Raw genomic sequence first — 17,510 nt, 5'->3', positions numbered from 1 at the left:
AACTTCCACCTCTGGGTGGTTTACAACAACACAACCCAATTAAAAAGGAAAACAATTCCAAACTACCATCAACCTAAGAAGCTTGGTAATTTTGTTCTCAGGCAAAACAAAAAACAGAAGCCCGTAAGACAGCAGAACCACTACCACAACCCAGAAAAAAAAATGCTGAACGTAAGAGTGTGTGTGTCACTAACATTTAAAAAAAGCAGATGAACTTAAACTTGTTCGTAAACAACGGATTCTAAGAAAAGTGCTGTTGCTTTCGTGCTGTGCTTCTGGTTGGCCAGCGTGGGAAACAGGAGTTTGGAGGAGACAGGCAATGAATATCTTACAGAATATCTTACAGACATTCATTGTCTACCCAGACTGGCAGCAGCTTTTCCAACGTCCCAGGCAGGAGTCTCTCCCAGGCCTAAGGGGATGATGGGGCCGCTCTGGGAAGAGCATCCGCATGTTTGCATGCAGAAGGTTCCAGGCGCCATCCTTGGCAGCATCTCCAGGTAGTGCTGGGAGAGGCCCTGGCCTGGAGAAGCTGCTGCCAGTCAGGGTCAACAATACTGAGCTGAGTGGATCAATGGTCCGACTCCGTATAAGGCAGCTCCCTATGTCCCTCTGCACGTCTAAGGAAGTGCTAAGCAAACAATGCAGAATCCACTCACTGAATGCACCCGCTTCCTGAGAAAAGGAAATCAGGGCAGGCAGAAACCACTCTGTGAAGTGAAGAGCCGAGCAGAGAAGGGATGTTTACAAATACCTTCCCCTGCCACAAGGAACTTAGAAGAAAAAGGCCGGGCAAACGCAGAAAACCTCAGAAGTCTCACTGAGGTTTTCCAAGAAGCTCCGATACGGTGTGCTTCTGCTCAGCCCCAGCGGATGTTGAAAGGGGTGGATTTCTCGTAAAAGGTTCTTCCGCAGGCCCGCCAGATGTCAGGACTCTTTGCTTCCACTTTCGCTTTGTGCCAAGAAGCAGAGCTCAACAGGAACCCTTCCTCAGCCCTGCTAAGAGCAGAGGCAGGTACAGGGCAGAAGCTGGACGGGTCTGGTCCCAAATGCCGGCACGGTTGGCCAAGAAAACAGACTCCCCTTCGTCCCAGGGCCAGCCACTTCCATCGCCAAGAAAACGCTGGAAGGTCAAAGCCACAAACGCTGCCTCTCAAAGAGACCGGAACTAGAGCCTGCTCCCTTTCCTCACCTCATCACGCCACACAAGCAGAGAGGTGCTCTGATGAACCCTCCACTTGGGGAGGCACAGACCACCACAGGCTGGCAAGAATCCCCCCCGCACCCGGCTAGGATTCTTAGCAAGTAGCAAGCTCAGGCTGGCAGCTGTTGGCATGAAATCAAGGGGATTCTCCGAATGTGCCACTCCATGTTTGGACATTAACACACACTCCTCGGAGGCCTGTTCCTTCAGCTTGGCCACTGTTGCCCTCCTAGTACTTTTAGGATGTGGTAATGTCACCAAGAGGGGATTGTGCCACAGTGACGTCCCATCATATTTCCCGGGAATGACGACGTGTCACAGTTACACGTGACACAGCCTTGGAGGCAGAGAAGCACTGTTCTTCTCTGCCTACCTCTCACAGGAGCGCAGATATTCCCAGGACCCTCAGAAGCCTAGGCATGCGATCTGCTACTGAGGTGTCTGTTAACCAAAGCCTTATATGGGTTCCAGAAAGACGGCAATGAAATGGGAAGAACCCCAAACAGAGTCGATATCCTCAAGTTCAAGATTCAATCTGGCATACAACGTATATGATAGAACAGCCACATTTGTGAGTCAGTTCTCTCATACGGTAGTAAAAACCTTCACAAGTGATCCACAGGAAAGATCTCTCTCTCTCTCTCTCTCTCTCTCTCTCTCTCTCTCTCTCTCACACACACACACACACACCCCGATACAATAGAGTTCATATTTCTCAAAGCCCAGTCAATTAACTGCGATGTTGGAGAAGGGTGCCGATAAAAGCTTCGCAGGGAGCTCTGGGTGAAGGAGATTCTAGGGGCGTTTTCAGAGGTGATGTTACTGCAAAATAATAATCCTTGCTGACCACATGAGATAGTAAGTTCTGGGGTACCGAGAGTCTCTTAATTCTAAGTGAATTATTCCAGTTTAATTCAGCCAGACCTTCCCAGCCAAATGTGGTTGGACTACAACTCCCATCATCCCCAGCCACAATGGGTGTTGTGTACGCCCTGTTTCCCAGTGGTCCACCAGATGCCTCTGGGAAGCCCCATAACCAGGAGATGTAGGGAAGCCCCCTCCCCTAACTGTTATCTGGATGCATCTTGCCTCTGAACCGGGAGACAGCCCAACTTGGAGATGGAGGGAACCGGGGACCTTCTGCATATAACACCAGATGCTGGGAGCTCATGTGATGCTCATGATGTCTTCTTTTTTGAGCAAAGGGGCCACAAGACACACGAGAGCCCAATCTGGTGCTGAGAAAGCTGACTCCTCATGCACACTTTAAAGAAAAAGAAACGTATGGCCTAGAGAGGACCAGTGGAGCACGGAGACACAACTGACTGAACCTGACATTCAAAACATTCAATATTTGGTCTCGCAAATAATCCCACAAGGAAACGTTGCTGGCCTACACATTCCGTGTACAAATCTGCCCACCCATACAGGCCTAGGCCAGTCATTTCAACTGTTCAAGGGGCTCCAAACATTTTACAGTATTTTTTTAAAACCCACAATCCAAAGTAGACAGTGCTTTCATTAGGATCAAGGGAAAGTAAAAACGTAAGCTTTTGAGTCGGCTGCGTCAGACAGCAAGCTTCTGAGTCTCACAGAAGTCTTCGTCAGTTGATATGGTAAGGAAAATAATGGGGGAAAGGGAAGGGTTCTCAAAGCCCAGTCAATTAACTGCGATGTTGGAGAAGGGTGCCGATAAAAGCTTCGCACGGAGCTCTGGGTGAAGGAGGTCCTGTCCAGAGAGGAGTCCCACAAGCCATATGCGTTTCGGCTGTCAATCAGCCTCCTTCAGTGGCAATGACAGGAAAACCCCAAACGATTTGCTAGTCACCAAGTATGCAAATGCATGCAATTGTAAAACCCAAAATAGGGCTAACACACAAACACACTATCGATCTAAAGAAGGCCGATTGAGAGCTGAAATACATATGGCTTCATCCACCCAGGTTCAGCAGTCTGGCTCTATGATCTTCACTATTTTTCAAGCAGGGACCACTCTGGTTAAAAAACAAACAACACCAAAAAAACCAAAAAAGCCTTCCACATGAGCAGTGTTCCCGGTAAGAGGGAATCCCAGATGTTGTTGACTACAGCTCCCAGAATCCCTCGCTGCAGTGGGCTTTGGCTGAGGATGCTGGGCGTGGTAGTCAAGGACGTCTGGGATTTTTCTGCTAGAGGGAACACTGCATGCAAGAGCCATTTCTCACGGTGCTGACCTCTGCACACAATGGTATTTTTCACAATGCTGGGAGAGCCCTTTAAGAGAGACGGAGTCCTCTCTTAAGAGCTCTGTGGCAGGAAAAGCACTGAGAAGGGCTGGGCTTCCCAGCATGCTCTGCACGCCTTCCAAGATGGTGCCGGGGTCCTGGTTGCCTTAAACGGAGCCCCCTTCCGGAGCTGGCCAAAGCACGGCACTGCGTGGCGGGAACGGTCACCTCCGCACGGTTCCCCGGGGGACTGTGCGGAGGAGTCAGCTCTGGCCAAAGCGTCACACAGGCCCAATCCACAATGAATCCGGAAGCGGCACTTGGGGGTGGTACAGAGGCCACCACTGGCTCCTTGAGCTGACAATCAAGAAGATCGGCTTAGGGCCTCAGCATGGCCTCAGCCAGCGCCAGGTGCCCGTCAGCTGCCGTTTGTATTTAAAAATGCATCCCCGGCAAAACTAGGATGCCCCTTTAATCAACGGCCAGGCTTTTAACTGATGAACCAAATTGACCAAGAGGAGCAGAACGCTGCAACCCTCCAACTGGGCAAAGAGGCACCTTTTAAGGGGGGGATTCTCTTTATTGAGCAGGGGGAGAGCAACTGGCCCTCTCCACCCCCGGCACAGGACCTCCAGTGACCGCTGCTGGTGTCTCTCTTATGTTTCTTTTTCGATTGTGAGCCCTCTGGGGACAGGCATCCATCTTATTTATTTCTTATTTCTCTGTGTAAACCGCCCTGAGCCATTTTGGGAAGGGCGGTATAGAAACTGAACAAACAACAACAAACCTGATCGTGCCAGTGGGGGAGGGCAGAGGGCTGACCAAGCTCCGGAGGTCCGGCTCCGGGATGTGGATCTTGAGAGGCGAGATCTGCGGGTAGAGTGGTCGAAGAGGAGGTGACGAGGCGTCCTCCTTCACCTCCTCCTTGTGGTAGAGCGACGTGAACTGGATCTTGATGACAGTGCTGGGGAATCGGAACGTACATCTGGGGAAACGGAGAAGGAGAGGAGGGTTAGGAAACAGAGGAAGCTGCCATCTACTGAGTCAGACCCTCGGTCCGTCTAGCGCAGCATTGTCTACCCAGACTGGCAGCGGCTTCTCCAAGGTTACAGGCAGGAGTCTCTCCCAGCCCTACCTTGGAGATGCTGCCAGGGAGGGAACTGGGAACCTTCTGCATGCAAGCACGCAGGTGCTCTTAAATTAATTAAGAACCATCTAACTGTTCCAAAAAGACAAACTTCAAAATGACCTCTTTAATGCGTAAAAGATATTCAAATAACTTACAGATTTTTAAACAAAGCATTCAAGGTAAAACAAAACCAAGGAAGCATTGATACATAGAAAGCTGCCAAATACTGAGTCAGACCCGTGGTCCATCTAGCCCAGTATTGTCTACCCAGGCTGGCAGCAGCTTCTCCAAGGTTACAGGCAGGAGTCTCTCTCAGCCCTCTCTGGAGATGCTGCCAGGGAGGGAACAGGGAATTTTCTGTGTTCAAGCAGGCAGGTACTCTTCCCAGCACAGCCCAAGGGGAATATCTTGCCTTGCTCACACATGTAGTCTCCCATTCAAATGCAAACCAGGGCAGACCGTGCTTAGCAAAAGGGACATTTCACGCATGCAGCCACAAGACCAGCTCTCCTTCCACCATCCTCAGTGCTCCATTTAGCAGGCCAGCTGAAGGCACCCAAATTCAGAAGCTGAAAATGGATTGTGCAGACAGACAATAGATAACGCAGGAGCGAGCACACCTCTTTTGCCAAGAAGGTATTAACTCCTTCAGTGACCCATGTGCCTCATCCTGGCTTCTTTCATCTCATCCTTAACTTTAATATTAAGTTTCAATTGTTCTATGAGCATTGCTTCCTTGATCGGACATTTTTATTAAATTCCCTTCAACAACCAATACTGAGACTTCTGATTTCGTCACTTTTTCATTGCGTGCTTCTTTTATTTGCATCGCCCTTAGTTTAACTGTTTCTATCCCATGAAATTGTTTTAGCTTTTTATTCTGTGATATGCTTTTAATTGTTCTTAAGCATATATATTTGCATATATATTTGTTGTGTGTTAATTGTGTACACGGCCTAGAGACGCACATATCTGGCGGTATATAAATATGAATGAAGGAATGGGAAACACCAGCAACAGCCACTGGAGGGTTGCTGTGCTGGGGTTGGATAAGGCCAGGTGCTCCACCCCTGCTCAAGGTAAGAGCATCACCACTTTAAAAAGGCACCTCTCTGCACCGTAGGGGGGGATGGCAGGTGTCCAGCTCAGATTTAAGGGCCACCTTGACAGGAGCGGCAACTTGGTTCTGCTCACCTTCTGGCCACATCATAAATACAAGCCTCAAAACCAGGGGTGTAGTGGGAGGGGGACGCGCAGGGACAGAGTGCCGGTACGCCTCAGCTTCTCTGGCTGTTGAGGTGGGCCTGGCCCTGGGGGAAGTCACGGAAAGCGCCTTCAGCACTTCTGAATTTGCAACGGCATCACTGCTCAAAACCTCCCAGCCACCGTTTTTCAGCAAGGGATCGGCATTCCCCGTGGCCGCAATTAGCAGAAAGACCATTCTCCCCTGACCCCAAGGAAGAGTCACCAGCCTGGAAAACGACCCTGCCTGCCATCTCGTCTCCAGGACGCTTGCTCAGCAGCCCGGAAGCCAAGTGTGGCCAGAGTGTTCATTGCATCCAAGGCCCTCCGGGCGGCCCATCACCCTCGGCAGGCAGCCCATTAGACAGGAAAGAGGGCCTCTCCGCATCTCTCTAACCTGCTCCTCCTGCCGGTTTGCTGAGTGCTTTCGAACTCGGGGCACAATATTCTAAGTGCCCCTCACTGCGGCCGGTGGGGGGGAGGTTGGAGCAGGAAGAAGCTGGGGGTCACCCCTCGCAAACTCACCAGCGGCGGAAAAGGCTGACCTGCAAGCTTTTGTGGAATCGATACTGGAGGTTTTAAGCTTTTATACGCTCCCCTTCCCAGAAAGCAAAAGCTTTATAATCTGTATTGAACGCCGCAGACTAAAGGTTCTAAACCGGCAAACACAGCGCTTGTCTGATATTAAGCCTCCCCTCCGTTGGACACAATTTTACAAGCAAGCGTGGAATCGGTTGGGGGGGGGGGGGAAGAAAAAAGAAAAAGAAAAAAATCCCCAGCAGAGGCCTATTTCTGCTTGTGTCTTTGAGAAGTTGAAGAAAGCCACGTTGGCTTCAGCTTGCTTTGTTTAGCATTTCCAGGCATTTCCCAGAAGCCAAGTCAGGCCTAGGTAAGCAAGTTTTCGGCCTCCACTCAGCACCTCCGGAGCAATACATCACTGCCCCTGTGAAACCTTGCAAAATACACATTGGCTGCCAACCCCAAAACTCTGTTTTGTTCCAGGAAACACCCAGGCCTGCTCCACGTAGCTTGATATTTTCTCCACCGGCAGTTATGTTGGGTCTTAATCAGCCACACGGCCATCAAATGTGCTATAAGCCTGGACGGTTAAGACGGACATTATCGCATACAAGTCAATTTTCTGGCGGTGCATTTTTCTTGCGGGGACTGGAGGAATGTCTTTCCAAGGTGATTGTCGCTGAAGAGATGATGATGATGATTACATTTTATCTCCCGCTCTTCCTCCAAGGAGCCCAGAGCGGTGTACTACATACTTAAGTTTCTCCTCACAACAACCCTGTGATGTAGGCTAGGCTGAGAGAGAAGTGGCTGGCCCAGAGTCACCCAGCAAGTCTCATGGCTGAATGGGGATTTGAACTCGGGTCTCCCTGGTCCTAGTCCAGCACTCTAACCACTACTCCACGCTGGCTCTCAATGAGATGAGCGACTGGAACCCTGGTTTTGAGAGATTTTGGGGGCGGGGGGGAGAAGCGGCTTGCAAATAAACACGTCAATAGGGGTGTGCGCAGAACCGGTTCCGTGCACACCCGGGAGCTGGGAGGGGGTCTCTTTAAGGCGTGGGGAGGGTCTTCTTACCTCCCCTGCCGCTGTGTTAAAAATTGCTGGCAAGGGGTGACTGTATTCTCTCTTGCCACCCCGGTCAGCATAATACCAGAAGTGGTGTGCGCACATACATGCGTGTGCACGCCCTATGCATCTGGGCACGCGTGTGATGAGTACACGCCACTTCCACGCAGCAGGAGGGAATACAGCCGCCCGACACCAGCAATTTTTAACGCAGCGCTGGGGGAGGTAAGAAGACCCTCCCTGTGCCTTAAAGAGACCCCCACCCCCGTCTTCGAACAGGTTCGAACGCGGGGGTTCTGGACCTGTTTGGTGGTCTGTGTCTAGACCGCCGAATAGGTTTGTGCACATCCCTAGATGTCAAGAGCAGAAGCCACCTTTTCTGTTGAGCGTTATGAATCCGATTCCAGTTGTTGAGGTGTTTATTTCGTATCAGTCTGTAGTGCAGAAGCGACCCCGTTTGTAGAAGCACCACAAGCTCCTCCTCCATGCTTCCTCCTCCATGCATGTCCCTTCCGCCTCCTTGCATCTCAATGCCCAATCCTTCCGAAAGGCCCTCTTCATTCCTCAGCCTCTCCCTACTGTGTTTTAATCCCAGCCAAGCGGACAACTTCCCATTCCCTTACAAAAAGTGGACAGCAAACTGCTTAGGTCCTCCATGAATTTCTCCAAGCCCCTTTTCAAGCCGCCCAAGCTGGTGGCCATCACCACATCCTGTGGCAGAGAATTCCATAGATCAATTCACAACCTTTTAGACTGTGAGCCCTTTGGGGACAGGGACCCATCTTATTTATTTATTATCTCTCTGTATAAACCACCCTGAGCCATTTTGGAAGGGCAGTATAGAAATTGAATTATTATTATTATTAATAATAATAAATAATAATTATGCACGGGGCTTCCTTTTGTCGGCCCTAGAATTTCCTGGCCTTCAGTTTCACGGGATGGCCCCTGGTTCTAGTGTTGTGAGAGAGGGAGGAAAATTCCTCCGGGTCCACTCTCTCTACTCCATGCATAATTTCATACACCTCGATCACGTCTCCCTGTAGTCGCCTCTTTTCCAAAGCACATCACAGGGCAAAGGTACAGCCTCGGTTGCCATGACACCAGCCTTGGATGGGTCTGCTGGTTAGAGTTCCCCTGTGGATCGGTCTGTGCTTCCATTTCCTATTTAGCAGAGGCATCTATAAGCAGAAAGACACTTGTACAGCTCTATGTTCAAGCAATGAACACGACTCCCGTACGGGGTAGACCAGTGCTTGGAAAACCACTATCACTTGACCTGCAATCCCAACCCACAATGCACGAAGCCTGTACGCTTTCATCCCGGAACAGCATCACCACCAAGTCTTTGCTCGGTGGATTTTTTAAACGCGACTTCTAAAAAGCCAGGTTTGGAAAGGAATGCATTTGCACCTCAGATCTCGTTCAGCTTCTGCCGCCACACTGAAAAGCGCTGCATCCCGGACACCGGGAGTAAAAGAGAATAGCAAAGCTGGTTTCTTTGTGAAGCTCTTCTCCGCAACATTCAAAATTCAACAAAGTTGCAAGGAGCACGTCACACAGACAAGGAAAAGCCAAAGATCAGAAAGGATGGAACAAAGTAATCTTCTAAAGTCAACCATTATAGGAAAAAGCAGAAAGAAGAAAGCACAGAAGACTCCCTGAACTCCTTGTATTGTTTCTAAGGCGCACCTTATAACAGTTCACTGGGCACTCGTCACTGTAAACAAGACTATATAAATAGGAAGGCTTTTATAAATCACTATAGAACTGTAAATTCGACATTTTACATGACTCAGTGCCTGAAAATATTTGCACTGCAAATGCTTGTTTACACACTCAAGGATTCTAGGGGCGTTTTCAGAGGTGATGTTACTGCAAAATAATAATCCTTGCTGACCACATGAGATAGTAAGTTCTGGGGTACCGAGAGTCTCTTAATTCTAAGTGAATCATTCCAGTTTAATTCAGCCAGACCTTCCCAGCCAGATGTGGTTGGACTACAACTCCCATCATCCCCAGCCACAATGGGTGTTGTGTACGCCCTGTTTCCCAGTGGTCCACCAGATGCCTCTGGGAAGCCCCATAACCAGGAGATGTAGGGAAGCCCCCTCCCCTAACTGTTATCTGGATGCATCTTGCCTCTGAACCGGGAGACAGCCCAACTTGGAGATGGAGGGAACCGGGGACCTTCTGCATATAACACCAGATGCTGGGAGCTCATGTGATGCTCATGATGTCTTCTTTTTTGAGCAAAGGGGCCACAAGACACACGAGAGCCCAATCTGGTGCTGAGAAAGCTGACTCCTCATGCACACTTTAAAGAAAAAGAAATGTATGGCCTAGAGAGGACCGGTGGAGCACGGAGACACAACTGACTGAACCTGACATTCAAAACATTCAATATTTGGTCTCGCAAATAATCCCACAAGGAAACGTTGCTGGCCTACACATTCCGTGTACAAATCTGCCCACCCATACAGGCCTAGGCCAGTCATTTCAACTGTTCAAGGGGCTCCAAACATTTTACAGTATTTTTTTAAAACCCACAATCCAAAGTAGACAGTGCTTTCATTAGGATCAAGGGAAAGTAAAAACGTAAGCTTTTGAGTCGGCTGCGTCAGACAGCAAGCTTCTGAGTCTCACAGAAGTCTTCGTCAGTTGATATGGTAAGGAAAATAATGGGGGAAAGGGAAGGGTTGCATGCTGGAAGTGGTCCAATGGTCTGTGGTTTGTACAGAAAAGATTTTGAAGTTGCACCCCGGGGATGCCTGAATGCAGTTCAGGGGTGGAAAGCTGGTCTTGGGGTAGCAAGCACAATTTGTCCCACTTGCTAAGCAGGGTCTGCCTTGGTTGGAATTTGGATGGGAGACTACATCTGAACACTGCCCGATATCCCCTTTAGGGGATGGGGCTATAGCTCAGTGGAAGAGCATCTGCCTGCTTGCATGCAAAAGGTTCCAGGTTCCCTCCCTGGCAGCATCTCCCGCCAGGACAGGAGAGACTCCTGCATGTAACCTTGAAGTGCTGCTGCCAGTCAGCATGGCAGTACTAAGCCAGATGGACCAAGGAGAGCTGGTCTGGTGGTAGCAAGCATGACCTGTCCCCTTAGCTAAGCAGGGTCTGTCCTAGTTGCATATGAATGGGAGACTAGAAGTGTGAGCCCTGTAAGAGATTCACTTTAGGGGATGAAGCCGCTCTGGGAAGAGCATCTAGGTTCCAAGTTCTCCCTGCCTGGCAGCATCTCCAAGATAGGGCTGAGAGAGACTCCTGCCTGCAACCTTGGAGATGCTGCTGCCAGTCTGTGAAGACAATACTGAGCTAGATAGACCAAGGGTCAGCATATGGCAGCTTCCTATGTTCCTAATTTTGCTCACCACAGCTGGCCGGGCAAGTGGCAATTTACAAGCTTGATCTGGCTGCAAAGCAGATCATATGGAAAAAAGTAAAGAGGAAGGAAGGATGGACTGGAAACGATACTAGCAGACAAAGACACAAATATGACATAGGAACATAGGAAGCTGCCATATACGGAGTCAGACCACTGGTCTATCTAGCTCAGTATTGTCTTCACAGACTGGCAGCGGCTTCTCCAAGGTTGCAGGCAGGAGTCTCTCTCAGCCCTATCTTGGAGATGCTGCCAGGGAGGGAACTTGGAACTGAGATGCTCTTCCCAGAACAGCCCTGAGGGGAAACTCTTGCAGTGCTCACACTTCTAGTCTCCCATTCAAATGCAAACCAGGGTGGACCCTGCTTAGCTAAGGTGACACGTCATGCTTGCTGCCACAAGACCAGCTATCCTCTCCTCGATAAAATATTTAAATATCTTTATAGTGCTTTTCATCCAAAGTTCCCAAAACGGTTTACACAGATATAAATCAATCAATAAAAACCAGCTCCCTGTCCCCAAAGGGCTCACCATCTAAAAAGGAAACTTGGGATTGTTTTTAATGAAAGGCGGTATATAAATTTAACAATAAATACGTAACAATATAAATAAATAAATAAAGATAGGCACCAGCAACAGCCACTGGAGGGAGGCTGTGCTGGGGCTGGAGAGGGCCAGTTGCTCTCCCCCTGCTTAATACAAGAGAATCGCCCCGTTTAAAATTTTATTTGTTTGTTTGTTATTTGTTTGTTATTTCTCTGTGTAAACCACCCTGAGCCATTTTTGGAAGGGCGGTATAGAAATAGAATTATTATTATTATTATTATTATTATTTATTATTATTATTATTATTAAATCTGCCACACAATACACCAGATATAACTGTAGTCGAGAAGAAAGAAAAACAAGTTAAAACAATCGACATAGCAATACCAGGGGACAGCAGAATAGAAGAAAAAGAAATAGAAAAAATCACCAAATACAAAGATCTACAAATTGAAATTGAAAGGCTGTGGCAGAAAAAGACCCAAATAATCCCAGTGGTCATTGGCGCCCTGGGTGCAGTCCCAAAAGACCTTGAAGAGCACCTCAACACCATAGGGGCCACAGAAATCACCATCAGCCAATTGCAAAAAGCAGCTTTACTGGGAACAGCCTATATTCTGCGATGATATCTATAACCATTGACAATAAAATTCTGGCATCCCAGGTCCTTGGGAAGGACTTGATGTCTGGATAAAACAAACCAGTCAATAACACCTGTCTGACTGTGTAAATAAATTATTATTATTATTATTAATAATAATAATAATAATAATAATAATAATAATAATAAGGTGACTCTGCTCAGTTAGCAAGGGAGATAGCATCAGAAGTGAAAATGGCTCCTTTCCTGGTAACAGTTAATCCTTTTTTAACCCTGGTTCAAATCACAGAGCATTTACAAGTGGTCACTTTACTCCATTCTATTGAGTTTTATTTTCATCCTGGCCGCAGTACACTTCAGAATATGGAACATGCTACAAAACAATAGAAGATAGTAAGAAGGCAGGGTGCATGTCATAAAGATTATGAATGGACCAACTGATTTTCATTACAGCAGTTACGCTGGCAGTTCACATATGACTCAACCAAAGAATGAAACAGCATGAGGTTTCGGTAATGTCAAAGCACAAGTTGCTGACTTATAAAACATTATTTTGACACTTCTTGGTTAGCAAAAAAAAAAGTCAGCTTATGAAAGCTGCATATCTTTTGCATTGTTCTAGAGAAAAGGCCAGTTTTCTTTACCCCGGGAAAGGAAACTGGTCTCAGACTGATGTATGCATGCATCATTCTTGTGGTAGCAAGCATGAATTGTGCCCTTTACTAAGCAGGGTCTGCCTTGGTTTGCATTTGGATGGGAGACTACACGTGAGCACTGTCAGATATTCCCCTCAGGGGATGAGGCCGCAGCTCAGTGGAAGAGCATCTGCCAGCATGCAGAAGGTCCCAGGTTCACTCCCTGGCAGCATCTCCAGGTGGGGCCGGGAAAGACTCCTGCCTGAAATGTTGGAGAGCTGCTGCCAGTCAGAGTAGACAGTATGGAGCTCGATGGGCCAACAGTCTGACTCAGTAGAAGGCAGCGGCTTATGTTCTTATGGAAAATACATTTTAGAAGATAGTGGGTATGGCAGGGCTTGAAGAATCCCAGGCGCCAGGGAGTTGTGGTGCCGAGACTAGGATATACAAAGGTGAAGTTATATAATAAACTCTGATTTCCACTTACCCTCCCTCTAGACAAGGCCCACCACAAAGTCTGCTAAATTTGCCAAGTGCCCACTGCTGACAGTGCCCAATTTTTTTTGGCTGCCACCTAGATCCAAAGGGAGTGTGTCAAGGTCTGTATGATTTGGTTACAGAGCTGGTCTTGTGCTAGCAAGCATGACTTGTCCCCTTAGCTAAGCAGGGTCCACCCTGGTTGCATACAAAAGGGAGACTAGAAGTATGAGCACTGTAAGAGATTCCCCTCAGGGGATAGAGCCGCTGCTCTGGGAAGAGCATCTCTGTTCCAAGTTCCCTCCCTGGCAGCATCTCCAAGAGAGGGCTGAGAGAGACTCCTGCCTGCAACCTTGGAGAAGCCGCTGCCAGTCTGTGAAGACAATACTGAGCTAGATGGACCAATGGTCTGACTCAATATATGGCAGCTTCCTGTGTCCTCTATCAAGGATCCCAGTGTTTGCTCTTGAAAGGGCAGGGATTTAGGTCCCACAATCGCAGGAAGTAAATAAGTAATCTGGGGGTGGTAAGGTAAAAGGTAAAGTGTGTCATCGAGTCGATTTCAACTCCTGGCACCCACAGAGCCCTGTGGTTTTCTTTGGTAGAATACAGGAGGGGGGTTGACCATTGCCTCCTCCCACGCAGTATAAGATGATGCCTTTCAGCATCTTCATAGATCGCTGCTGCCCGATAGAGGTGTTTCCCATAGTCTGGGAAACATACCAGCGGGGATTCGAACCGGCAACCTCTTGCTCCCTAGGCAAGTCACTTCCCCGCTGCGCCATCAGGTGGCTTGCAATCTGGGGGTGGCATTTCCTGTTAATGTTGAGATGTGGCCACCCCTGCAACTCTGGTTCTGGTTTGGCTAAGTCTTCTCTTTAGACTCCGGGTGGCTGCATGCAAATCAGAGCCAAGTCAAGTTATCCGACAGAAAGGATAAGTGCAAACCACCAGGAGCATGGCGCTTACTGCAAACTTGAACATCAAAGCAGTCTCTTTATACCAGCTCACAAAGATAACAGCCCTGTGGTCACTTTGAAGTCCACAGACGAATGCCACCCGCCAGTCAATCCATTTCTGCTTGGAATCAGGTCAAATTTTAAACCCTACTGTTTGAAGCATCTGGGAGTGGGTTGCACACACTCAACTGGCAGCAGACTGGGCAAATCCAGCCCAGTTTATTTTGCCCTCTAGGGCTACGTAAAAATTTATGTGGCCTCAATGTGTCTAGAAGACATCCAGGCACATTCAAGAGCACAACACTAGTTTTGTCTCCGGCCCTGAAAAGAGACATAGCAAAGCACCAAGCGTTCAGTTACAATATTTTGTCCAATCTGGCAAAAATACATTTGCTCTTGGCCTGAAACTAAGCACAGAAACCCCCCTGGCTAAAAAGGATTATCTCGGTCAAACCCCAAGATGGCTTGAAGGAGCAAAGTCCCTTCTCAGCCTTAAAGAGAGCTTTAGCAGCTGGACATGACAATGGTATTCACAGACCATAAAGAATATAAGCCACGCAACCGCCTATACAGTGCTGCACTTTGTTAGCCAGGATGGGATATATTTCAATGGCTTTTTAACACACTACCCCAGGGTTCTCAAGCTCAGATGTTGTTCAACTACAACCCACATCATCCCCGGCCACAATGGATGATGGGAGTTATAACCCAGCAACATCCAGGGACCCAAGCTTGAGGGCCATACACTATGCCATTACTCGCTGATAGGGAAGTCCACAAATAGATTTTTTCAATTCGATTCGAGGTTGGATCAAATCAGCCAGATTCAATCTCGAATCTGCAAACTCAAATCTGATCAGACTTGATTTGAATTAGATTCGATGCAGATCCAAATCGATTTAACTCACTTTAAAGGTCCAGGGGGCACCAAATTGGTACCACCATGGGTGCTACCTACCAACCAAATTTCAAGGTGGTGGGGGCACTTGGTTGATTTTTAGTTTTTACTGATTTTGTATATTTCTGCCACAGGGAATAACGGGGATTCGAAGCAGCCCTACCCCTAACATGGATCCCCAGCTTTAATTTTTAAGAAGAGATAAGCTCTAGCCCTTGTAGAAATTGAGTTATTGAGCAAAATATCACTATTTTTGAAGCGCTTAGATTCTTTGGTGTCTAATAACTTTTAATCATAACAAATCCCTATGAGGATTCATGATCCCCACCCCACCCCAACCCTCAAGGCCGGTACTCAGTTTATGTTTTAGGAATTTTTTTCAATTTAAAAAACCTAATTTTTTATTAGACTCTATGGTATCTAATAGCCTTTTCTCATAATGAATCCCTATGAGGATTCATTACACACCAAAGAGTCTAAACACCTCAAAAAAATCCTAAAACATAAACTGAGTACCCCACTGCCTTGTGGGTTGAGGGGTAGTTGGAACACAGGATGCCACTAATTCCCCACCGCCCACTGAAAAGCACTGGGGTCAAAATGAATAGAGGCAATGAAGGTGGTTCATTTGAGGAAAAGTTATTAGACACCAAAGAGTCTTAACACCTGGGGAAAAAATCCTTAAAAAATAAACTGAGTACCCCACTGTCTTGTGAGGGGATAGCTGGCACATGAACATAGAAAGCTGCCATATACTGAGTCAGACCCTTGGTCCATCTAGCTCAGTATTGTCTACAAAGACTGGCAGCGGCTTCTCCAAGGTTGCAGGCAGGAGTCTCTCTCAGCCCTACCTGGAGATGCCAGGGAGGGAACTTGGAACAGAGATGCTCTTCCCAGAGCGGCTCCATCCCCTGAGGGGAATCTCTTGCTACCACAAGACCAGTTGGAACTGTCCAATTTCATTCAAAATGAACAGAAGACATGAAGGTGTGTAATGAATCCTCATAGGGATTCATTATGAGGGAAAGTTATTAGATACCAAAAAATCTAAACACTTCATTTGCTGGTCAATGACCAAATAAACTTATATCTATATCTAAACACTTCAAAAATAGTGACATTTTGCTCCATAACTCCACTTCTACATGGGCTAGAGCTTAGCTTTGGGTGGGGGGGGGGGAGAAAAGAAAGCTAGGAATCGGAGGGAATTAATAGGTGAAACCCAAATCTTGAATTGATTTGAATCTGACGAGATTAGATTCAAGCTCAAGTTTGGCCAGGAGTGACTGGGCAGATTCGTTTTGAAGTTGAACCACTCGAATCAACCGGATTCAAGGCAAATCAATTCAACCTCGAATCGACTCACACCCCTCTACTTGCTGATCCTTCAAATCCTGCCTTAAACTCTGAAAGCTTTGCTCCATTTCTTGGTTCCCTTTTCACCAGCTCATAAGAAGCCCACAAACATGGAACTGTATTTGTGCATATTTGTCACAAGTTATTCTGGTTTTTCCTTCCCTGGATTGTCCAAATTTAGACTACAAACCCTTTTAGAGGTACATCGGAAGCGGCCTTATACTGAATCAGGCCATTGGTCCATCTAGCTCAGAACTGTCTACACTGACTGGCAGCAGCTCTCCAAGGTTTCAGGCAGGAGTCCCTCTCAGCCCTACTTGGAGAAGCCAGAGAAAGAACCTGGGACCTTCTGCATGCAAAGCAGCCACTCTGCCACTGAGCAGCGGCCCCATTCTTACAGAAGACAGCACTCACATGTAGTCTCCCATCCAAATGAAAAGAAAGGCGGGCCTTGCTTAGCAAGGGGACAATTCACGCTTGCTTCCACAAGACCAGCTGTCCTTCCAGGGACGCAGGCTTTTTGCTTTGGAAGCACCATGTCCATTTATGGCAGTTCCTTCCCAACCAACAGATGCTTCCCAATCCCCCAAATCGGCTGCTTTTTCAAAAGACCAAAGAGCTGAGAATACTGGATTCTGACTTTTCTCGCTTTTAGGAGGACAGCAATGTGTTCAAAATCAACCACCGGATTCATGATGAGATCGCAAGACCAAGGACAAGAGAAAACAGGCACAATCAATCTTCTCAACTCCGCATCCCAATCGAGAGGCAATGTGCTAACATTGCTGTCCTCCTAAAAGCGAGAAAAGTCAGAATCCAGTATTTCAGCCCATCCTGCTGAACAATAAGAAATTCTGCTCATGTCCCAGCATGCTGCTTGCTTCCCTTCAGCTTCTTGAACTTCAGGCTGAACAAGCACATGGGCGCCCACAGAAATCTTCCCTGGCAGCACGAGGATAATGCGTATGCGCTCTCCCTGGCGTCACAGCCCCGACTGTCACAGCCCCTGCCAACACCACAGGCTCTGAGTCAGACGGTCCATGCCAAGGGTAACGGAATCAGGCATGTCACCACTTCTTCCACGAGTGCAGGCATCAGCTAACTTTCAAGCTGATATCCACTGGCAAGGGAACACCTCCTTCTAGAAGGCTGTATTTTAAAACAAATATTATGGTGTCTGAAATATGCATAATACATCAGTAACAGAATCACAATTTTTGGACGTTGCTTTGATTCCGTTACCAATATATTCTGCCTGTTTTGGACACTATGATAATTAGAGGG

General features: G+C 47.7%; 1 protein-coding gene across 2 annotated transcripts in view; it reads right to left on the bottom strand.

The window, feature by feature from the left end:
- The window catches only part of FOXK1 (forkhead box K1), a 76,177-nt gene that overhangs the window by 25,173 nt on the left and 33,494 nt on the right, over positions 1-17,510 (bottom strand). For both annotated transcript variants that reach the window (XM_053276018.1, XM_053276019.1), the window contains exon 2: positions 4,196-4,393. In XM_053276018.1, coding sequence (XP_053131993.1) covers positions 4,196-4,393 — 198 coding nt within the window. The remainder of the gene's footprint in view (positions 1-4,195; positions 4,394-17,510) is intronic.

The sequence above is a fragment of the Hemicordylus capensis genome, chromosome 13, assembly GCF_027244095.1.
Source record: "Hemicordylus capensis ecotype Gifberg chromosome 13, rHemCap1.1.pri, whole genome shotgun sequence".
NCBI lineage: Eukaryota > Metazoa > Chordata > Lepidosauria > Squamata > Cordylidae > Hemicordylus > Hemicordylus capensis.
The sequence above is the reverse complement of the archived record's forward strand: the minus strand, read 5'-3'. Positions and strand labels throughout refer to the sequence as shown.